The sequence below is a fragment of the Andrena cerasifolii genome, chromosome 2, assembly GCF_050908995.1.
Source record: "Andrena cerasifolii isolate SP2316 chromosome 2, iyAndCera1_principal, whole genome shotgun sequence".
Taxonomy (NCBI): Eukaryota; Metazoa; Arthropoda; class Insecta; order Hymenoptera; family Andrenidae; genus Andrena; species Andrena cerasifolii.
The window spans coordinates 20903816-20928684 of record NC_135119.1 but is presented as its reverse complement, the minus strand read 5'-3'; the positions used below and the strand labels follow the sequence as shown (position 1 = coordinate 20928684).

Below are 24869 nucleotides of genomic sequence, written 5' to 3'. Positions count from 1 at the left end.
ATGCGTTTTTTTCGGCGCGGCTCCCCCGCCCCAAAAACTTCTAAAAGCAGGGCCGAGTTCGGTTGTGGGTTAGGTCGAGCCAAATTCACGCTTCGCAATATTAATTAAAAGAATTCGAAAATAATCGTCACAATTTTTAGTTGAAGATAAATTTAAAAATAATTTCATGTTTTCCAATATTACAAAAAATCAAGAAAAGTTTGCTGCAAAGTAGATGTTAATCCAAATAGTTTGCTTACAGCTTGTGATTCATTTTATTTCTGTCCAACAAGAATAGTGAGGAAATTAGGGTGTCTCTGGTTAAAAACAAATTTCTTATTGAAGAATAAGAAATTCTGACTTGAAAGGAACTGAATGCAAATAAATGAGTTTAAGTGAATCGAGTCACTACGTATCAAGTTATAGTGTGTATTCTGAGACATCCTGTATGTATATTTTAAATAATAATACTTTAAAAAAAAATCTTTAGTCATTTATACTCATAGCAACATCTTAATTAAATTTCCAAGTATCATGATTATCAGTCAATGCCATTGGCTTCGAGTATATTTTCCAAGCAAAGCTGATAGCGCTAGTGATAGATCAGAATAAGAATTACACGATTGGTATTAACAAAATGTAATTCACACTAGACACCATTCTATTCGGTGCCCATCGTTGCAGGTGTTCCATCTGTATCTCGAAGTAATAACCAGAAGCGAGGGAATCTCAAAGATTCTCTAGATTGTAGGAGACGAAATTGAACAGGAAAGCGGGGGAGTGAGAATCGAGGTGAAATTAACTCAGTACCTCTCGAGAATGACCGATTCGATTAGACTTCGTCGAAGGACGACGAGTTCGAGAACACCTGTGGTTCGGCGTTCTTTCATGATTTGTCGAACAAGGGAACAAAAAGCCGCCAGTGAAGGCGGTGAACGATTGGGTACATCACGTTGAAATCCTTTCTAGCACCTTCTTTAGCTCCGGCAATAATCAATGTAACGATTCCATTTGAAATTACTATTCAGACGTAACCATGATGGAATGTATACTTTCAAGTAGCTCTCCAAGATTAATTAAAACAAGCAATTTGATACGGGACCCTCGTCACTTTAGCACATCAATAGCTATTTTATTAAAATTTCAGACCTTATAATATTGCGTAAGAAATCTGATTCGATTATTAATATTTTGGGGGAATTCCAAAGTGATAACCAATAGCAAATTCTCCACATTTGCCCTTCCCCATTTTTGTATTCAACTACTACTATCTACTCATTTTTATTTTCAATGATAAATATTGTTGCACTGATAAAAAAATAATATCATAAGGACCAATTATAACTGGTTAGATTATTGAAAACTATCGATCGCAAAAATTAGGGGATTCAGAGGCCACTGGTCAGACACAGGTAAATAAAGAATTCCAATTCATGTCTTTCATTAAAAAAATGATTTCTGATAAACCGATTCCACCAAACTGTTCCTACAAAAACCTGCGTTATCCCAGCTTTTGCAGTTTCCCCAATATTTCGCGTATCAACATCCAACCTTCCCTTATCACGCTGCCCTCCCCTGCAAAGACCAATTCAAATAACCAATCGTACAAATAATTAAACATTAATAAAAAAAAAACACACGCACGCCTGCAATTACTACCTGAATTACAGTTGAGCTGCCACAGCAACTTAATTAAAGTTTCGTTAAAACCCACGGTCATATATCGGGTGCCCGGTAAATGCAAAACTCAGAACTCAATTTTCTCACAAACTTTTGAGTAGCGCGCCCCTACGTGTCCATTACATTACTAAACATAACGTTCGCTAACTATACGCAAACTTTCAACGAAATTGTGTGACCCGCGCCTCGTGCCCCCCTTAATCCTTGCAACAAGACGAAACCGAATTATACCACTCCGATTCACGCATCCACTTTCCGGAGCAACAGACACGACAACGCAATATCTATTTCACCCTCAACGTGCTTCATCAGTTCGAAGGGGCACCCCCTCCCATTTTTCCCTAGTCACCGTTAACAATGACGCCCCGTCAATTGTCAAGACGTCGTCAAAAGAACGAACGTCTTGATCCAGCGTCTATACGGGAGACGCGGGCCATCCTTAATTGTCAGCTGGTTTAGGGCGAAGCCCTTTATCGTTCTCATCTTGCTAGCGCTCATCTCGGACGGTTAAATTCTACCGCCGACAGAGGCATTCAGAGCGCGGTGCGCTATCACGGACAAAAGCCTCAGCATTGAAAACGCAAGGTACTCACCTTGGGTTGCCACGGAGAGCGGCGTGGTGCAGAGCGTTGAAGCCATTGTTGTTCGTGAGGGTGATGTCTGCGGCGTGGTCCAACAACAGAGCCAACATGTCATCCCGTTTCTTAGAGATCGCGTCGTGAAGGGGAGTGTCGCCTTCGGAGTCCTGGAAACGGGGAAGCAGGTTTTTCTTGTTACGTGCTGCTCGAGCTTTCGCGTAGGAGTCGATTTCGGGGGATGGGCGTCTTGTTTCGGGGTGTTGTATCGAATAAGATGCATTATGTACTCGGCAGTTTCGAGGAGGGTGATACTGCTGGTGTTTGGAATGTCGCTTTCGGGAACGAGAAACCATATTTATTGCATTGCAAATTTGCAGAACAGCGACAAATTTTGTAATGCACCTTGTAAGTGCACTGACTTCCTTCATTGCTTGTGAAATTCACTACAGTTTCTTTAATCTCTCTGGAGTTAGGATATCCTTGAAAACTTGAAAATGATCACCTTGGGAAAATTACCCTGTCCATTGTCAGATTTCATCCTGAACTGTGTAATTTTTATTCTTACCTTTGCATCAATTTAAATGAAATAGAAATATAGACTTTGCACCCCCTCTCGTACAGTATAAAAATATACTATCCATGTATTCCTTCTTAACGATCGAGTAACAGACTTGAGATCACATATTTAGCAGTATTCGCTTACAATAACCATATAAAAAGGGGAGAAAAGGTGAAAATGATGCAGAAATAGTACTGAACGAAACCAACGCGATTGATGGAAACGAATCGTGACTCGTTTTCGCCTACTGATATCTACGAACCCAAATTGCCGATAAAGCGAACGGAAACAGCGGCCATCCATTAATACCAGGCCGCACAGTTCGTTACCTACGACCGAGCAGACCAAACGAACCTATGTACATACATAGAAACAAAGAGTCGACTCCATGAGGCGACGTGACATGCAGCATTGCTTCCGAAATAGCGCACGCGAGCCAAAAACGTACAAATAATATACAGGTGGGCGTACGAAACGGCGGATTTACGGCGATGCTGCGGCGCAGCAATAAATTCGGGAGGCCGATTGATGCACCCATTCACAGTTTAGAAATTAGAGTCACCATCCAAAGTCACTTCGCTCTTCAAAGGCACACGCTTTTGCGAGTGAAAATTGAAGCAATAAGAGTTCCGACAAAGTTTTTTGCTTAAAAAATTGCAGCGTCAATTTGACCCACTGTGACAATCAAGGGTTAAATAATAAAAAAAATTTAATTAAATATGTCCCATTTCATTTTGTTTTCGAGTCATATCGAAATTTATTTTCAACAAACGGTTTCTGCTTACTTTCTTAAGATATGTTCGAAATGACCACCTTCCATCTGAATGCACGCCTGCAGTCGTCTTACCAATTATTTCACGAAGAGTTTCAACACTGCCAATGGACGATACAAAATTCACTATAACTCGAGAACACAGTCAAATAGGACATATACTTATATGAACTTTTTTTACTGCTTAGATATGCCGAAGTCACCCCTAAAACATTTCCCGCTTATTCTGGAACACCCTGTATAAAACACAGTACCTATATTTCCCATTTTATTACCACTGTTACACAGTGAATATAAGTAAATAAAGAACTAAAAAGTAGTAATAAAACTCAGCGTCTCCATTCTACCCACGTCCAGATTACCCATCGACAAGCTCCTCCTACATTTAAAAAAGCAAATACCTGTTCCAAAACTCCATAATCGTTTGAAACTTCGAGACCATCGTACCTAACTTCTAAACAACTTCATCAGACGGACTCCGTCCGTCTATGTCGTTCCTACCACGTTAAACGGTTTCAAGTGTGCGACACGGTGATAGAGCAATTGATCGGGCGATTAAATCGCGCGCCTCCATTACAATAAACATTACATCCAGGCTGCCGGTGTCGCTGGCCAGTGGTCGCGCGCTTTCAGCGGCCAAGCGAGTGCGCGCCCGCGCAAGAAAAATTCCCGTGGCATCAGCCGGCTGCGTAAATAATAGGGCATCAGGCACAGATACTTTATGGGATCAGTTGGAAAAATCCTTTGTATAACTCCAATAACCGTGGAGGATAAATCTGCCGACGCTGTCGAGAACCGCCGGCGCTATCTCGCGCTATAAATGCTGGCCATGTGTCACGCCACTAGGTGAGGGTGAAAGGGAACGGTAGGAGAGAGACGGATGCGAGCCACGGTGGATCGCGGTGCGAGAAAGGAGGCACAGCCGAGAGAGAAAGAAATTTCGAGAGGGAACACGATAAAGGTGGTTGAGAACAGGGGCGAGAAAGGTGGAAGAAGGACGGACAAGATGGCAGGGGAGTAAGTACCGTAGAGGCGAAGGGGAATAAGACCAGGGCAAAGGTCGCACGACAGCCACGGGACCCTGTCTTATTTACCTGATCGCGCGATCCCGGCTATTATTCTCGCCCACCTTATCTACCTGGAAGGCCCAGTGTACGAAGCAGACTCGCCGTTACTTCGTCGAGCTTCGTTTCTGCTTCCATGAACACCTCCAAGCAACGAGTCGCGATCGAATTAACGAGCGTGAAGGACACAGCTGGTCCTGGAGAAACGATTGCGTGGAAGGATCGAATGTAATGGTACACAGGTCACACGACTTTCCTGGATCGATCCTCGTCGACATCCTAATTCAGTATTTTCAAATGTGAATACCTCTAGACGCCTGCTGCGACCTGTCGCTTGGTTAATTCGGGGAAAGGAGTGGGCGACTCGATTTTTTTAGTCCTGAGTCGAGCTTCAGATTGTGGATCTATAACAAGGTGGAGCTTTCGCTAAGTTGGAGAGAAAAGGTGCGTTTTGTCCTGGGCCTGATAGTGGACTCATCAGTAAGGCTTACCTGGCAGACCCTGCGTTAGATGCGGGGATGGTAGAAAGTAGGGCGAAACGAGTATATACAGTGAATCGCATTAATATTCGGACACTTTTTAAAATCGCATAACTTTTTTAGAATTGGTCCAAAGGACTTGAGTTTTTTTGAGAAGCTAGAAGGATTAGTTTGCTAACTGACGCGGTTCGTCGTTTTGAAAAAAAAAAATGTATTTGGTTGGAATAGCGAAAAGAATAGTAAAGGTCGATTTTTAAACTTTTTTGTGAGCTTGTAATGAAAATTAAAAAAAAAACCGTTTGTAGATTGCAGTAAGTTGTATACGTGTACGTTTACTATTCTTTTCGCTATTCCAACCAAATAATTTTTTTTTCCAAACGACGAAACGCGTCAGTTAGCAAACTAATCCTTCTAGCTTCTCAAAAAAACTCAAGTCCTTTGGACCAATTCTAAAAAAGTTATGCGATTTTAAAAAGTGTCCGAATATTAATGCGAGTCACTGTATAGGAGAGAATAGATGAGGGAGAACTTGCGCGAGGCCCTCTAGTGGCGGAGTTGGTTGGACTATAATCACTATTGCATGCGATTAGAGTGATCTGCGTTAATTATTGCGCCAGTTATATACCCGAAAGTGTACTATCTGTTTTGTACAATCAGTCGCTGCGGGATCTAAGGAAAAGCGGGCGAAATCCGATGCACGTACTGACAAGTAAACATTTGGCAAGCCTAACTAGCCATTTTAACGTGTTCAACGAGAAGCTGCCGTCGCAGAGATTTTCTGATTAGCCTCCGAGTACAACGGACACAGACGTCTCTGGCCGTGGTGGGTCCTTGAACGTTAACGGACGAAACGAATCGGCGAAATGAGAAAAGACAACAGCAACAGCGCGGCAACCTGGTCACGGAAGTGTGGATTACAATCAGAGTCGGTGTCGAGGGCCACCGAGAAGCGCAACGACAGGGACGGGAAGTCGAAGCGGGTTGATTGCACCGCAAATATTGACATGGCTAATTCTCCCTCTCCTCGTTTACCTATCGAAGGTGAGGCGCTACACTAATGAGGGCTTTAAGATGTCACCAAGACGCTAGGTAAATTCGAATTTCCAGCACCGGCCAGCTGGAAATCGAAACGACAGCGCGACGATAAAGTCCTAATCAGACGGTAGCAAGCTACTAGCGAAAAAGGTCGACAAATTCTTAAAAATTTAGGGGATAATGGGGAATCATTAGTAGGACAGCCATGTAAGCGTAGTTCCTTCAGTCTGAATTAACCACATTAGATACTGTTACTTTACTTTTTTTACAGAAAAATCTTTTTTTGATGTCATATAATAGATTTTTTGATCGGCTGAAATGAGGTACCTAGAATTTCATTACAGAAATCAAAGAATCATCGCTTTAATAGTAATTTGAACCTTCATTTACAAAATTAACCCTAGACAACTGTAAGGTACCACCTACGTTTATGCTTCGTGGAAATTTCGTAATTAATAAGAATTCGCTTCTCGTAATATTTCCTAATTATAAACTCACAGATATTGTAAAATTCTTCGGTTCATTTGAGTGAGTATATACACTAAGTAGTAAAGTGATAAATTTCAAACATTAACTATTCAGAACCTGCCTACTAGCTGAAACGATACAGTAAACGATATACGTAACTGCTCTAATTAATACAACCATCGCCACAGCGATTAAAACGAATCTCCTCAAACCCGAGAACCAGCTCCAATTCACCAGACAACCAAGCGGCCATCAGCCACCAGTAAGCCGAAAAGACACTTATCCCAACAGTTCGAACTCGAAACCTGCTTCCCCATGATTCTTATCAATCCCAGCGCCGCGCTTGCCGAGGGAGGGATCCCAGAATAATCCAGGCGCCGTACATCGTCTAAGCTCAACCGCTATTTTACAGAGGCGATCAATAGCGATCCCAGCGAAGACACCGGTGCACAGTGAAAGAACGAATGGAAGAGAAATGGAGAAACGGAGGGCGAGGGATAGGAAGTGGAGGGGTTGGGTTTGAAGGAGAATGAGAAGCGAAAGGTAAAGAGGGTAGGGATGGAACGAGGACCGACGGTTCTTCCGCCTCCTTCGTTACCTCTATCCGCTCGTTTTCTGCAGACAGAGAAGAGTTCGAGGGGCAACGCGAACGTCTGAGAAGATAATGCAGACCGTGAGAAAACGGAGCATCCCCCAAAGTCCGCGCTTGATTGCAACGAGGCCTTCCCGCCCGTTTCCAGTTCGTACTTTTGAGCAGGCGACCCGGGCAGATCCCTTTGCCCCGATGCGCCAAGGTGGAACGGGACGAGCCATGGCTATAGGTGGCTCACAAAGACGCCTCGGTATGCGGGCCGTGTACCAAGCCCGACGCCTACGGTGAAGGGGCCGTCCCAGCCGAGCCCCGCGTAGAAGTGCAAAGGGTGCAGAATCTCCACCCCTACCGCCGCGGACGCCAGCGCTAAGAACAAGAGCTGCCTAACTCGTTACGCCGCTCGTGCCTGGTTATTCAATACCGCGATCTCCGTCCGCCTATGAAATTATGACGCTTCTGGACTGGCAAACTCTGCCACCATCGTGGGCCTGGATGAATTATACTGCGCGTATTGGATAACGCACTGGAAGTCTGCACAAGGTCCAGAGAAACTTGACGATGCGTCAGCTTACGAGGGACACAAATGGAGGGCTGTAAATGGGTCTCTGAGGATATTGACACTAAATGCGGGGAACGGTTAGATTGCAAGTAAGCTGGGAGAAGGGAGTATGTAATACATTCGCGATTGGAATCGAGTAAAGAAGCAGTACCTTACTGTTTTATACAGGGTGTATCTTAACACATTACTTACCGGCAGCGAATTAAGCGGATACATGCATAATACATGTGCCCTATTTGATCTTGTTTCCAACTTGTAGCTATTCTTATACTCCAGTACTCTGCAACTCCTTTATAAGAAGTGTTCGAAATGGCCACCTTCACCACAAGCGACGTACAACATCACCTAGTATCAGAACTTCTTCTAATACTTCCCTCAATTGATTGCTTAAGAAATTTACAGAAAATTAACCTGATAATCTCCCATTACGAAACGCAAGTCCCAATTACAAACAGTTATACAAACATTTAATAGAATCAGTTACACTATCTCTGCTTGCCATTAAGAATTATTGGAGTACGAAAAAGGTTATAATTCGAGAACAAGGTCAGATAGGACACATGTTTATATGACTTTTTTTCATCGTTGTGTGTGTTAAAATACACCCTGCAGAAGCCTTCGGTTCCTAATGTGTACTTTATCTGTATAGCAGCAGAACTTTCTCTTTTATAATATTAAGGAAATAAGGAAGAACATGAAGAATAAATCCCACTCGTTATACACCTCCAGGTCACACTCCTACATCATTGCCACATAAAAATAATTGCTCAATTCGCAGAAGAATATTGCTCACTGATTAATCTCCCTCCTATGTCCACACCAGACCTTCTTAATATTCATATATCTCATCCTTCCTTGCCCCCACGCCTCTTCCCTCATAACACTCAAGCCGCCAAACTACAATCCATCAAACCGTAAGCTTGGGAAGAGCAACACGGCTCACTTCGATCCCCCATTCTTTCTCAGAAGGGTTGTAAAGAACGCGCCGACATTCGTCATAAAACGTTCTTGCCGAAACGAGTTCACGCCGCTCGACCGGGATTAAGAGCAACACGTCAGCCGGCGAAATGAAACGTCCATACCGGCGGATCTTCACGGGTCGCTAGGCGCGCAATCAGTCCGGGGACAGTGGATAATGCCGAGTGGTAGCGATGGCGTCGCATAGTGTCGCCAGGTTGTAATCACGATAGGCGAGCGTCACGCTGATTTCACGGCGAAACGTGGGCGCATACGTACGTACCATACACCGCGAATGCCCGTTATGTACGGCCGGCTCGTGTGTATCAGCGGCCAGCCGCGGTTCTACCTGGCGAACGCTGGACCCGGCCATTTTGGACGACACACTCGTACTGCAGTCGCGCGCGGTTGCATAATGTTACGTTTATACCTGACATTCATCATTAGCCGGCGGTAATTTATGTTGAACAGAAATGGTTCGGGCGAACGGGCTAATTAATATAAATTGCCACCGCGAGGATTACAGGGCCGCGGCGGCGCAATTCATTGTGTACTTTGCGAATCGGCCGAAAGCCGATTAAGCCTGCCAAGTTACCCGCTGACGGACGCGCAAATATCGGCCGCCCCGTCTCTGGCCAATGAAGCTGCACGCGGCTGGACGTCGAACAAAAGCGCGCGAGGTTCCGAGCGAATCAGGTAATTGTGTGTTTTAATCGACGAGGGGAAGAATTTTAAAGAAGGATTGCGGGGTGTTAGGCGAAGCTGCTGCTGCATAACGAGGAGCTATATTGTACAGCTATGTAATTATTTTGGCCGTTACATCAGGAGCGATTTTTCAAAACGGCATATTTCCATTTTTAAGGCATCGCCTTAATAATATTAAGTCACATCCCCCAGTGGCTCAAAACACTGCAAAATAGGTTTAACTCCTTTTTTAAAAATTCAAGTGGAAATACATGTTTCGTTCAAAAGGTCTTACGTGTACTAATAAAAAAAAGATTTTTATAATAGACGTAGGTACCACAGTTTCTTGCGGTTATTGAAATTTATTTCTATGTGAAAATGTGCGCTTTGGAAAATTCACTCCTCATATATTCCTCTCTTTGACGGGAATATGAGTGTGTAAAAGGGAATTTGATTGAAGGTGGTGATGAATGAAACATTGTATCCTTATATTTATGTTTAATTAGCTTTACCACTTGGCTTCGCCAGAAAGGGTGTACCAGGGTAAGCATGGACAATCGGCCTCCATGCCGATTCTTAGAGTTGTTATTTTTTAAACAATGCTCCTTGCCTGAAACACCATTATGTAAAGTTTTACATCCCCCACCCGTTTAAGGGTAATACGGGGGCAGACCCTTTAGATTCAGATTTTATAAAAAAAAATTTATTTATTTGTGAAAATAATCACAATCATCTAGATTAGCTAGGCATAATGAGCTGGGACACATTTCCTGACCCCACAGTTTACACACAAACACTTTCTGCTTTATATGTTAAGATGAGGACCGGAATAGTTTAAATAGATCTGTGAAAGCTTGCATGCCAGAGATTAAGCTAACGCGACACCCTATTTAATTCTGACACCCGGCTCCACCAAACAGCAGCTAATCTCTCGTCTCCTTTCAGAGGAAGATCGAGACGAGATTCGTTAAAAAATCAGCCGCTTATCTCGCGGAATCATGTACCATCGCATATTAACGACCAAGTTACTGTCTGACCCAGTGGCTCTTTTTATACCGACCTTCGTCGTTATACAGTATCCCCTCATTAATTCAGCGGCATAAATTTTTATGGCGCAACCCGGTATAACAGCCCGCTTCCCTATAAGCGCAGAGGCAGCGAAACCAATCAGCGGGAACAAAGGTGGGAGAGGAAGAAAGGGGGAGGCGGCGCGGGGGATGCAAAGCGCGGGGATGGGGCCACAGGAACTGACCACGTGCGGCAGTTTAAAATTACGGCGGGAATCGATAACCCAGTTCCTCCATAGGACGGCCGGCTCCTCTCTTTGCTCCGACGCGGAGAGGCGCCGCCAAATGCAATTCGCTGAATCGAAACATCGTGATGAGATCGTTTTTTCTGAGCACGTCGTGCCGTAGTCCCGGTCTGCGCTTTATGACAGCCGGCTCCCGTCCAGGTACGATGTACCGAAGGCAGTATAAAAAACGAAGGGGGAGGTGGGAAAAAAGAGAAACGGGGCAAAGGAAAATTGGACACAAGAGAATCCAATATAGCGGACTGTTAAACCGTAGCCGGAGTAAAATGAAAGAAGTGTAGGAGAATAAAGCGAAATGAAGAAACGCTTTCAACGAAAAAAGAAAAAACGTCTTTTCGAACGCGAGCGAGTCGGGAACTCTTTACCGTTCCACCGGTAATATTACACGGATCCGCGGAGATGTCCTTTTTTCCGAATGTCTTCGTAAATACGTTCGTTCTATCAACGGGAGCTGTCTCTCCCCGAGGAGAAAATTGGCTGATATCGCTTCAGCGTCTTAGCCTGTGCTCGTTACTGCTGCAGTCGTCTTAATTTTACAGGGAACAGTCACTCGAGGCAACGCGCTCTGTGACAATTCTCCGTGGAGCGTGCACAGTCGAGCGGACGTCGTTTTGGAGGGCGCAGAGAAATTTGGCGAGGATTACGATTGGTAGGATTACTTGGTCCTATGAACTTGGTCACTCGTGAGAGGAAATATTCGGTCAGTCATTTGTTTGCGTATCTAACATCTTCATCTATATAATAACAAACTGCACCAAAGTACCAAAGTGGCGACCTAAACTTGCTGGTCTCCTCGAATCCATTGATTCCCATTAGGGATTGCAAATCGGTAAATCGGTAAATCGGTTTGAAGCTCTTTTTTCACTGATAACGTAGTAGATATCGACGGAATTATGCAAATATCGAGAAATACGTATTTCTCGCGATCTACCGGCAAATATCGAGAAATACGCATTTCTCACGATCTACCGGTGAATATCGAGAAATACGTAATTTATCAAATTGCCGGTAAAAATTTGGCGATTTACCGGTAAAAATTGGATGTATAACAATGTAGCGCATATATATAGCGCATAATTCCGTCGACATCTACTACGTTATCAGTGAAAAAAAACCACAAACCGATTTACCGGTTTGCAATCCCTAATTCCCATGTAATTACTAATACAGATGAAGAAATTCTTCAGACTTTCTCTCGTTGAAGTTTTATGCCCGACTTCGCGAATTCTTCTGAATACCTTACATTTTTTCAAGCTCCAACAGAGGAAGATCGTTAAGTGCACGCAATTAGAAATGTTTATTTGTGTTCGTATTTGTATTTAAATAAGTAAAATAGATGTGTTACCATTTACCCCGGGACTGAGGCACATTGTAACAAAGGTTCGGATTTGTTTAAGATGAAGCTAGTGTCCAAGATTTTGTCACGTACTTTCACGCAATTAGTTCACCACATATGTAAGTAGTAAATCGCGCAAATTATTTCCCGATTGAGGAAAACACTTTCGAGGAAAAACTGTGAAAACTTTTTTTGTTACAATCTGCCCCGGTCTCCCCTACTCACGAATCCCAGTGAATTCCAATACAAAAGTTACACTTCGTGGGATTTGAATGCTTCTCGTAAGAGGTGCCGCATCATTCTATGTACTTCCCAAGTAGTTGGGTTATACCAGCTTGTTTCGAACCCCAGAAACAGTACCTGCAGCTTTCGAGAATGTACATGCAAGTAAGTACTCTGACGTTTGAAAGAATGGAATCTCGTAAAAGTAGTATTCGAACCCTGAAAGACAAAAAAAAAACAAATCACACAATTGCACAGAATAGAAGACTCCTTGGTTAAAGTCCAATCTACTTGGTCAGGGTTCGATTATACTTTGAAGTACCGCAAACGTTTCTCAAAGTAGGTATTTGTGGAGAGTAAAAAACCTATCTCGTCGAGGCTCGAGTCCACTTAAAAATATTGTTTTTCTCCTTCCAAGTACTCGTGAACTGTTCGAAACTATCCAGTCAGATTCGAACCTACTTCCAATATACTTCGTCGCATCGCTACTCACCAGGCGTCCAAATGTCGCCTCTGAAATTCACGCCAGAACTGACTGGCGCTTTTCGTTCTCGCTGCAATCTCAGCTGTGACGATACGTGACGATACTGTCAACTCTTAAGAGGATCCGCGAACGTCACGGGGACGAAGCAGGAAGAACGTGCCAGCAAAGGATTCAAGAAAGCTGCTTCTTGCATAATTCTGCCAGAACGCAGCGAGAGACCTCGCCCAACCTTCGCCGGGATTCGGCGCCCAGGACAAAATTTAATTTAGCAAGGCGAGTCAAAAGAGTATGGACGACGGGCGTGGAGCAGAGTAGTGGCGGTCACAACAATAACTTCGGAAAAGCCAGCCACCCCGACCCGACCGCAACCACTCGTTGCTTATTGCTTTTAGTATTAACTCACCCCACGTACTACCCGCTCCGTGGTATCGGTCTCTGTCGCGACAAAAAGACTCGACTTTATTCCGACCCCATGACAAGTGGCTCCTCTAAGCTACGTCTCTCTTTACCCTTATCCTACTGGGACAATCTTCAGTTCATATCACACATTCGTAATTGCAATACATGCGACACTCACGGATAATCGAATTTGAAAAAGAGATCGATGTATTTAGAGATATACAGTAGTGGCTAAAAGAGAGTTAAAAAAAATGTGAACGATAACGAAGTAACCCTTCGTGGTCACACCTTCTTATAATCAGAAATTGGTCCCGCGGGGTTCACTGCACCCCAGCGACATTTTTCAGCTACCATTTTCGTATTTTTTAATCTTTTAACTTTTCAGTGATAATCGTACATTCGTAATACTCACACAATCGTGCTCTAATAGTCTTTTTCTAGAAATCTAAATCCTGATACGATGAAATTTGTAGTTGAAAAAAATAGTTACGCAGAGGAGCGATTTTTTGTTATTAAAATTCACCAAATTTTTAAATTTTATTATTAAGATCTGAAAATTTACGAAAATACTGGCAATGAAAAAATGATAGTTAAAGCGTAGTTGAAAATATGAGTTTCAAGCTTTCTTTTAACCACCACTGTATAACACACTGGCACAGGTGGACGAAGTAGCATTGACTGAAACAAAGAGGCGAGCTGAGCCTCGATCGTGTAGGGTGCAGTAACAACAGATTAAATTACGCGTACTGTTACAGTGGCGCTTTGATACCGCAGAATCAGTGACGGTGTAATCCCTCCCCCTCCCCCCCCCCGCGTCTCAGCTGGCTGTATCTTCTTCCAAGTGTTTGCAGTGCCAACAGCGAGCAGCGGTATCATCCATCATGGTAGTGGTTTAGCATGCTCTTGTCAGTCCTTTCTAGTATCACGCAGGTCTACCGCTGGGTCGCGAGGCAGGAGGCAAACTCGTCATCGTGTCAACGTCGATCAAACCATCAAAATATCATCGAGTACCGGGCGGGACGCCCAAAGCAACGAGCACTATCATCCATCAGAGAAACTTTGTCGCATGTAAACGCCATTTCTCTTCGGGTCTACGTGATGCGCACGCCGATCGATAGCAACGGGTCCCAGGCGTTCTATTCAACTGCATATGTCGTCGGACATGCCTACTAATTCGGGGGCATTAATCACGCATCGCTTATGGATACGGTTTAAGGAAGGCCGACTTCGAATTGTAAATTTTGCTCGCGTATGCGCGGACACGAAAACAGAAATGGACCGTGACAGCGAGGGCTTCATTGAATGTGCAATACCAATTGATTCATGAAGGATCGATACCGCGCCCGCGGACGCTCGTTTGTTACGCGGCTGAACGGGGCAGCGAAAAAAGATCTATTACTGGACACTGGTCGGCGCACCGGACATTCCGTTGATCGTAGAAAGACTTCTGGAATCTCGACTGGCTGTGAGTATTTTCGTAGCGATGGAGATTTCACTCCGTAGCCGATGGTCAATATAAATATGATAATTATTTATAAGGCATCAGTGGCGTTGCGCTGTGTCTGAACTGGGACTTCAAATGCCACTCGAGTGCAAGTTTAGTGTTGTAATTAACTGCTTCCTTAGCTTTCGGTCCTCAGAAATGTAAACTATTTTGGGCTGAGTCACTGGTAACCGTGAATAAAGAATCCAACCACATAAGGGATGACAAACAGGAGACGGGTGAGATTGCTCAGTGAAGTTTAAGGGGTAAATTATATTGAGGGGTTACATAGCCTTGACAGACCGGAAAATAGGGTCACTTTTATGTAACTCTAATAATTGATGTTGTTTCGGCGCACTGGTTCGGTCCTTCGAATATTTAAACAAAAACTAATTGCAATTTTGAAACATTTTTTTTTTTAACAGTTTCCAACGTTTTGGTCAATAATTCTGACCATTTTCAAGGAAAGTTAAAATTTATTTATTTTTTTTTTAAAGTGGAAATAAAAATTGAAGTCCCTCTAATAGAATTTGTTTTTTTTTGTTTCTCGATGATTGGACTATTATTACATATAATAACTTCTTAATTTATGTAACTGTTTGGTTTTTGACACCTATGAGGGATGTATTTATCACGAAATAAATAATAATGAAGATATTAAGCATTGTTGGCGTGAATTAATAGAGTTTCGTCTTTTCAAAAATATTTTAAATGGTCATTTCTTGCCTGATTTAACAGTGTTTATCTCAGTCAACAGTCAGCGGACTCGAGAGTCGCATGTCCAAGTACGAACTCGACATTTCCACGATCTTTTAAATTCAAAAGTTCATTTAATTTCAATTTTTATTTCCACTTTAAAAAAAAAATAATAAATTTTAACTTTCCTTGAAAATGATCAGAATTATTGAGCGAAACGTTGGAAACTGTTAAAAAAATGTTTTAAAATTGCAATTAGTTTTTATTTAAATATTCGAAGGGCCGAACCGGTGCGCCGAAACAACACTCTTTTAATTGGAACGATTTATGCGATCGAAATTCAAATTATTTTATCTAATAAAATTGTTCTCGAAAAAGGAAGAAGAACTAAGTTGTTTCATTTATAAATAAATTATGAACTGCCGATTCCTTATTACATAATGATTTTTTAATCATATTACAGTTGCGTTATTTTTACACGGTGTTTTGCCAGCATTTGGTGAGAAATCTATCTGAAAGAGGCGCAGAGTTTAAAGCAGAAATCCATCGTCGGTTTCGCTACCGGGGGAGATATACGCTTATAGGCCGCCGCTCGATCTTTCCAAAACAATGGCAAACCATAAATCGGACGGTGAGAGTGAAAAGTAATGCGATTGTTTGGAACGGATCTGTAAGCCATTCGAGGTGGCACCACGTGAAATATAAGTCAGAAACCGATCGAGAACCGTTTCAGCCAAGTACCACCGAGTGGGCGGGCTTCTTTACAAACGGCGAAAACTGGCACCGTCGACAATACGGAAGAAACTATCGAATCTCTTAAAGTGTCTCGCGAACGTTACAGCGATAGATTTGCCAGCAGGCTCCATCGCTGAACATTTTCATTGAAATTATTTATCAGAAACAGTTCCTTGCGCAGTGGCAGATTTAATGGGAAAGGCCCAGGTGGCGAACGTTCCGAGGGGCCCATTTTTCGGGAAAATAAAGAGATAGTTAACTAAAAACAGGCTAAGTAGGTATAGTACCACAGGAAAAAAAAATATATTGTTTAGATAAAATCTCCTTTTTTTAAATGGAGATCTAGGAGTGTCAAAATCACCTCCGCAACAATTTTTCCTACCCCTCGTTTCCTCCCCTCCTGAAAAATAACAAACTCCGCACCAGATTCGTTAAATGCATCCTTACCGAGCCGAATATGTGTACAACTTCATTCCTGAAGGCTACAATCTTTACCTTCCCTGCACTCTGTACATACAATTCGACTTGCAACGCCGCCTCGCAAGTTTCAACCCCCCCGCGCCTGTTGGCGCACGAGTCTGGAAGCAAAGAGAACGAAGAGGGTGTAGACACTCGATTGCAGTAGACGGGCCGGCAACGGTGGCCGTTGAAAAGCGAGGAAAGACGGAAGAGGTGCCGGGCGTAGGTGGGGCGACCGGAAGTCTGCGAGAGGAGATTCTTGCGACGGTGGTACCGGCATGGACGTCACCGGCAGTCGAGCCACGGCTGATTCGCGGCGATGCTCCCGGCAGTTTACGGGTCCCTGGACCGGCCATAACTTCGTGCCAGACAATTCATAAAGCCACGGGCGAGAGGAAGAAAGTGAAAAAGCGAGGGAAAAGATATCTTCGACCAGAGTTGCTTGACTGGATGGGTGGGGTGGCGGGGTTCGCGCTGGGTGGAGTCACGGGGGCACCCGCCACCGCCACCGCCGCCAAAGTGCTCTCTAAATTATTCTCTCGAGCGTCACGAGTGGAGGGGCCTTGGAAAATGGGGCTCGATCTGGACCAGAGGGGCGAGCGACGCTGCAAGGCTCGCGAGGGGCCAAGAAACGGGCGGCGGGGAAGAAGAATGAACGTCGGATACAGAGGGGTTTCATTGCTTCCGGTTGTTTACCGCGGCCACGATAAGACGAATTCAACCTGTTCGAATTAATTCGGGCTCGCTGCCGCGAGTGTGGGGCCAGGCGTGGCACGTGAACCGAGGACCAGCGGAGACCTTTGTTTTCAATTCTGAGTGGATAAAAGTATTGTAATTATGAAGGTATGTAAATATATGTATGGACAAATTTTGTATGGGAAAGTATGTTCTATAAACATGGTGTCAAAAAGCGATACTTAATGAGATAAGCCATTTTTAAGCAACCAAGTAATATTCCCCTCTTGATGCCGTAACACTTTTGGTTGGGACATTTTTTCATGTAGCAAACAGTTTAGAAGTTGTTTAGGTGGCATACTTAATGAACTGAATGAGCCTTTGATAAACCAGGATAATAAGTTATATATTTTTTAGTTACATGAGACAATTGGAGAATCTTAATAGCAAAAAGGAAGGTTTGATTTGAAATAAAATAATCTGAATTTCGACCGCATAAATCGTTCCAATTAAAAGAGAGTTGTTTCGGCGCACTGGTTCGGTCCTTCGAATATTTAAATAAAAACTAATTGCAATTTTGAAACATTTTTTTTAACAGTTTCCAACGTTTCGGTCAATAATTCTGATCATTTTCAAGGATAGTTAAAATTTATTTTTTAAAAAGTGGAAATAAAAATTGATATTGAATGCACTTTTGAATTTAAAAGATCGTGGAAATGTCGAGTTCGTAGTTGGACATGCGACTCTCGAGTCCGCTGACTAGTGACTGAGGTAAACACTGTTAAATCAGGCAAAAAATGATAATTTAAAATATTTTTGAAAAGATGAAACTCTATTAATTCACGCCAACAATGCCTAATATCTTTATTATTATTTATTTCGTGATAAATACATCCCTCAAAGGTGTCAAAAACCAAACAGTTACATAAATTAAGAAGTTATTATATGTAATAATAGTCCAATCATAGAGAAACAGAAAAAACAAAATTCTATTAGAGGGACTTGATTTGAAAATTCACAACTCTCCTGAATAATTTTTCTTTTATTCTGGTTCATCGAATTGAAGCTACATATGTATAAAGTAAAACGCCTATTCATTTTTCATCATGCATACCTCCGATGTTTATTATTAAAAAATAATATAAAAAAAACTGCAACTTCTTCAAAGATACATAAAAACATGGTCCAAATTTCAGTTGAATCGACTCGCTAATTTCTTAACAAAAAATTCCCAAATTTTGCTATGTTTTTAGCCAAAAAAATGGGATTCCCCTTAAGAGGGTGTTTATTTGTCACTGATAGTCCTTTTGAGAAGAATAGTACGAGTGGTAATTGCAGATTTGCAGAACAGTTTTTGAGAATCTAGCAGTTGTTAAAATATAGAATGCGAGAAGTTGAAAATCCAGTGACGGGGCAAAAGTAATGTTCTTATGCATCGAAGATGTTATCGGGTTGAATGTGCAGTGCAAGTGATACGTCAAATGCACGGTCATAAATGAATCCGCACAATCACGATTACGATTTACGCGGTTCAGTAGAGGGTGCACATCCGACATGTATCTTACTACTACAGATACCTCGACCCGTGTAGCTTATGGATGCGATTTACACGTCTATCCATTTCTTGGTACGAGTCCAAACCGACGTAATCCACTTCTCACCGAGACAGTCCACATGCAGAACCGCAATAAGAATGAGCTTGGGTCTGAATTAAATCTTGTTTGCGAAAGGAATAAATTTTCTTGGATCTTAACGAGACGGTAAGCTACGTATGCGTATACACGACATCCCTTAAGGAATGATACGTTCATTGATGCAAAATTTCTCAATCGAATATAACAACGAGAATTTTTCCGCGATAAGGAAAATTTCAGTATTATTCAGCAGAATTTCAGTATTATTGTATTGTATGGGTAAAAAATATAGTTGCTACTGAATTCAAGTTATACTGCAGCTTATCAGAACACAAAATTTCGATCACAATTCCCCTTCCACTGCCCACGAATCTGATGCGAAACTTTATCGCGAGACGTAGGCAGATATGTATAAGTAGACGATTGAAATCTGAATAAAAGAAAGTCTAATTTCCATCGTCACACTTTAAGACAGTTCATCTAGCTTACCAATTAAATTCCAAAGCCACAGATTTTAGTACTGTCAACTCGCAATTAAAAACCACTCCTTCATCCTCAAAAACTTAATTTACTAAATCGCCAAAATGAGAACTTGAGAAAATCGAGAGACATTTTACTTCTTTTTTTTTAAAATTAAATTAAAAAAACGCACGCCATGATACACGATACACATCGGTTGACGTGCTTCCTATTTCTAGGAAAGCGTAAATAAATTTTCGCGAATGCGCGTAGGGATCCCGGATTCCGTGCGATGTATCGGAGAGAATCGAACCGCTCACGCGAGGCCCTGCATGCTCACGCGAGAAAATTTCCACTCTGGCTGCAACGCGCTATTCCCAGGCTAGTTAAGAAGCGAAGCGAGCTTGTCAGCTTTACTTCTATCGAGTCTGGGACCAAGACCATTCTTACCGCCCCCCTGGTAGCGGGAGGAGAGGGCGAGGAACGGAAATGGTCTCAGGCGGATGAGCCAAGCGGCAAGCGGCAGGATGAGACCGAGATTAAAGTATTTGCAAGTGCGAGAACGACGCGACGAGACTGTTAACTGCCGAGCACGCCTCGCGATACTCCCACGAGTTTCTTCGTCGTTCACGGCTAACTCCAAAAATATTGTACCGTGTGAAATTATTGGGCGAATACCGGGCAGCTTGCTGTTGGAGGGAAATACAGTTGTAAGAAAGAAGATGCTGGTCGTGGTTTGTGATCCTACTCGACTGTGAGTGGATAGTAGTAGGGGAGTTACGATTTTAGGTGAACTCGAGGGTTCATAAATTTACTGGCGGTGCATTAGGGTTAAGGAATTCAATCCCGGGATCGTAGTCCCGGGATCCCGGCTGTTTTTTGGATTCCATTTTTATATTTTTCAGTTGTTCATAAAGTAATTTACGTTTTTAAAAATTCTTGAAATTCTCGGGATAAGTTATAACTTGATATATCAAATCCCAAGAGTTTTAGAATCCAAAAAACAGCCGGAATCCCGGGATTGAATTCCCTAATTAGGGTGGAGCTTAAAAGTTGAAAATAATTAAATATCATTTTATAAGTCTTACCACCCTGATCGGTTCCTTCAGATATACAAACACTATATTAAAAAACTTTGAACAATACATTCTTATGTTTAGGGGTAGCTCAAGTGCGTAAAAGATTATAGAAATTATGAAAATTCAACATACAATGGCCTTTTTAATTTATTCTCGCGATCGTTTTTCACTTAAAACAATATAACACGCAAACTTAACCCTGCGTGACTGTTGAATTATTATTGCAAGCACAATGAGATCTTAGCTGATAACGTTAACTTGATTAGACAGCACAATTTCTGTCTAGCTTTAGTTCCTTTCAATCTTCGTGCTTAATTCCGCGATTAACTGAATTTTAATGCGCCTAATAATTCCGCGAAATCGAAAAGTCTAGAAGGAAAAAAAAGTGGAGTGAAAGGGCTCTTTATCCCCTTTCCAATTATAGAGTTTGCGCGATGCAATGAAGCTCACGATTCCGCACCCCTCCCCGATCCGCCCGTCCGACTATGCACGTTAATCCCATTACTTCCGTAGTCTTAGCTTCGTAATCCTCGAGTCCTGATTTATGCAGCAGATACTCGAGAGATAACTCGGAAGCACGATGGGTCACACACTCGTAAGACAGTTTCGAGGAGAGCCCCGGTGTGTAAGAATGTTCCGCGCATGAAATGTTCGCGATGCATTCAGAGGAAGGTATATGCCGTATGTAGAAACGTCTGAAAGCACTGTGCTGATCTTGAATAACGGAAGCTGAATTTTAAATTGACCAAGTAACCTAAAAATCTTATTAAAAAAAATGTATGCAACAACATGCTGATAGAATAGTATTACTACAGGGCAACTATGTATTAAGGGGCCGTCCTTAAACTACGTAAGGGTAATTTTGGCGATTTCTTACCCCCTCCCTCCCCCAGTACAAGAATTCGTAAGATTTGATATTGCAACCCACTTCTTACGTAATATTTTTTACATTTAATTTGTTCAGTTATTCAAATTCTTTTAAAGGTTTATATAATTCATTTAAATCAGTTTCGGGAAATTTAAACTAAAGCTACTTTTCTGGAACATTAATGATAGAATTTTTATTTATTGAAAATTAAATTAAAAAATATTACGTAACACGCTACCTGACTCCCCCTGTAAGAAAACGTAAGAAATTCGCGACTCCCTCCCCCCTCCAAAAAGCCTTACGTAATTTAAGGACGACCCCTAAAAGGAGTTCAATTTTGAGGCTCCACGATTATCCAAATTTCTATTATCCCTGATCTTCACTATGTCTCTGTGTGTATATGTATACAGGGTGACATATCCCTTGACATACAAATTTCGAGTCCCTTTTTTATGCTATATTCTAAAGAAACTTTGACAACTAAAGGTGCCCAAGTTTGGACTACGCAACTGCATTTGTTTCATATGAAAATTAGTACCTTATTCGTTAAAAGCTTTGAATTGTTATAGTTTAATTTCAAACGAAAATTTTAGACGACTCCGTCTTTTATACGCTATTCATATCAGCCTGGAATAAGAAATGGGTTAATTAAATTACGTTTCATTCTCTGGCATAAACAGAAAGAAAGGTAGGTGCTTTTTAAATCCACTGAAATAAAGGTCTTCAGAAGTATTTAGAAGAAGGGACATTAGCGTCTAATGAACTCTATAAAACGGCGTGGAACCATCCACACGTAAAACGTAAGCAATGAGAACTGAAACGATAAAATGGCACCCCCCAACGTCCGATATTTCCGCGATGCGCATCGATTTATTTCGAAACAGCCATTTCAGCGATTCCCGCAGGCCGCCATTCGGAGCTAATAAAATTACAGGAGCTAATTAATTAAGAACCACCGGAACTAGGCGCGTTGTAAATAGAAAGCCCGCGGGGCAATGAAGACACGTCGCACGGGCGAAATAAAAGCAACACGGGGAATAGCGGGCCAATTATTTGGGCATGCGGCAGTGAAAGAGCTAATTATATGCATCGAAACCACGCCGCGTCCCTCGCAAATGGCCCAAAAACTGTTTCAATTACAATGTACGCGCGCCGCGTACGAACGACCATTTCAATCTCCTGCCAATTCGATTGGCGCGCAACAAATTAAAGTCTTGCTGAAAACTGGGATAATGGAAAATGTATTTGCCTCGTGGCTCAATCGCCTACTTCGGATAATATATCACCGAAAGATATTGCACTGTTTGTGCATAAATCATTTAGATGCGGTATACTTTGCGAAAAGAATTTACATTTATATCGTCAGCAAATGTACACGCACAGAGTGGCCGAAAATTTATAGATACCAATTACGACACGGAGTTTGAAAATCATCGGCATAAATTTTTATTCCGATTCGCTTCAGGTTGTTCATATGCAAATTGTAATTTTCATTCGCGCTATTTGTAATTCCTTCAATTTTCACGCGCATTAAATATTACGGGGCACAATGACCTTTCCGTTGATTAATAAATTATTTAAAATTGAATGCCTCTTCAGAAATTATATTCAATTATGATGATTTGTGCCTCCGTACCTATTCGCTTCGTTTGTAATTACCTCCGCGCAGGGTGTACTAAAATTATAGGAATATACGAAACCAAATTGAAATATGAGTGTGACTTTGTAATTTGAAATTTCATTAACAAAATACAAGGAATAATTGGCATTCTTTCGCCTTTTAAACGACGGACACGGGGTCCATTCTAACCCAAGGCACTATCACACATACCATTTCCCTAGTAGCGTTTATTGTTGGCATTTTTGATGGCCAACTAATTCCCAACTAGGGGATACTGTGGGACAACCAGAAATGCTACTAGGGTTATGACCACGATTTTACATTAACTTTGAATTTTCTTATAAACCAAGATTCTTGTTTTCTTAAAATAGTAATAGTATTAAATAGTACGTAATACAAGTGGCACGAAATTATTTAAAATATAAAATTAAATCTTTAAAGACAGGGATGAAGCGGGGCATCTACTGACACGAAATTACAAACATATGTAGTTCCAAAAAAATGAGGAGACTGTAAAATCTGCAAAAGTCCAGGGACAAACGACAAAAGTAGAAACTAAAACCTTTGAGAAGTGACTCACTCTATACACTCAGAAATTTGTTGTACACTGTGCGTTGAAGGGATTGCAAACCGGTAAATCGGTAAATCGGTTTGAAGCTTTTTTTCACTGATAACGTAGTAGATATCGACGGAATTATGCGGTACATATATGCGCTACTATTTCTCACGATCTACCGGCAAATATCGAGAAATACGTATTACTCACGATCTACCGGTAAATATCGAGAAATACGTAATTTACCGGTAAATATCGAGAAATACGAAATTTACCGGTAAATATCGAGAAATACGTAATTTACCGGTAAATATCGAGAAATACGTAATTTACCTGTAAATATCGGGAAATGCGTAATTTATCGAATTCCCGGTAAAAATTTGGCGAATTACCGGTAAAAATTGTATTTATAGCAATGTAGCGCATATATATAGCGCATAATTCCGTCGACATCTACTACGTTATCAGTGAAAAAAAACTTCAAACCGATTTACCGATTTACCGGTTTGCAATCCCTAGTGCGTTGGACATGTGGGAGCGCGGCTTAAGGCCATAGCTTACTCCGACTCGTAGTCAGGGAAGTGACCACGAGCGGCCGCTTGATCCTACTCAGGCAGTAGCGCAGGGGAACGAGAAATCCGACGGATGAACGACGCGACGACAAATTATAATGCGAAACAATAGAGGATCGTAACAATCGGGCTCTCTCTCTCGTTACCGCGGATATGCTGAATGCCCCACTAGGTAATAAAATAATACACGCCCGCACACTTTACCCATAAAGGGCGCGCATGAATATTTCATACCGCTTAATTCCTCGGGCGTTATAGTCGCCGCAGGATGCAGATACGCATCGGACCGTATCTCCAAAGTAATCTGCTGCATCCGCGCAAACAAAGAACGGTGGCGCAAATTAACAAACGCAATATCTCGCGATGTAATTGCCCCTGGGTTTAACACCGGCTAAAGCCTTCGTTCAGAAATACGCGGACCATTAAGTGCACACTCCCTGTTTATCCTAATTCCAATAGTGAAAGTGACGTTTCTAAAATTTCCTTTAAATAATTTGCCACGAGCATCGCGGCATTTAGGCCTTCCAACTAGGAAACATGTACTTTGAAATTAAAAAATTACCCTACAGGGAAACAATTAAAGAGTCCTTGTAGAAAAGCACTGTAAGTGGCAAAATTATAAAAAAAAAACATTTATCAGAAATTTTTTGGCACTTGCAGTGTTTTTCTACAAGGACGCTTCAATTGCCGAAGGGAATCCTGCAGAATTTGTATTTTCTATGAAATTAGAAATTCTTTGGAATATTATTAAGAGAATATCAACGATGAAGGCTGGCAAAGGGACACCTCCTCGTCCGTTTAGCGGTGCGAAAAGAAATTCACGAGAGGAAGTTCAATAATTCAGAGTACCCGTCGAATCAATACGTACGGGGC

At 42.0% G+C, this 24869-nt stretch overlaps 1 protein-coding gene across 1 annotated transcript in view; it reads right to left on the bottom strand.

The window, feature by feature from the left end:
- Mib1 (E3 ubiquitin-protein ligase mind bomb 1) overlaps positions 1-24869 on the bottom strand; it is a 166841-nt gene that overhangs the window by 85965 nt on the left and 56007 nt on the right. Inside the window, exon 9 of the mRNA XM_076830781.1 lies at positions 2253-2404. Within this exon, the coding sequence (XP_076686896.1) occupies positions 2253-2404 (152 nt within the window). The remainder of the gene's footprint in view (positions 1-2252; positions 2405-24869) is intronic.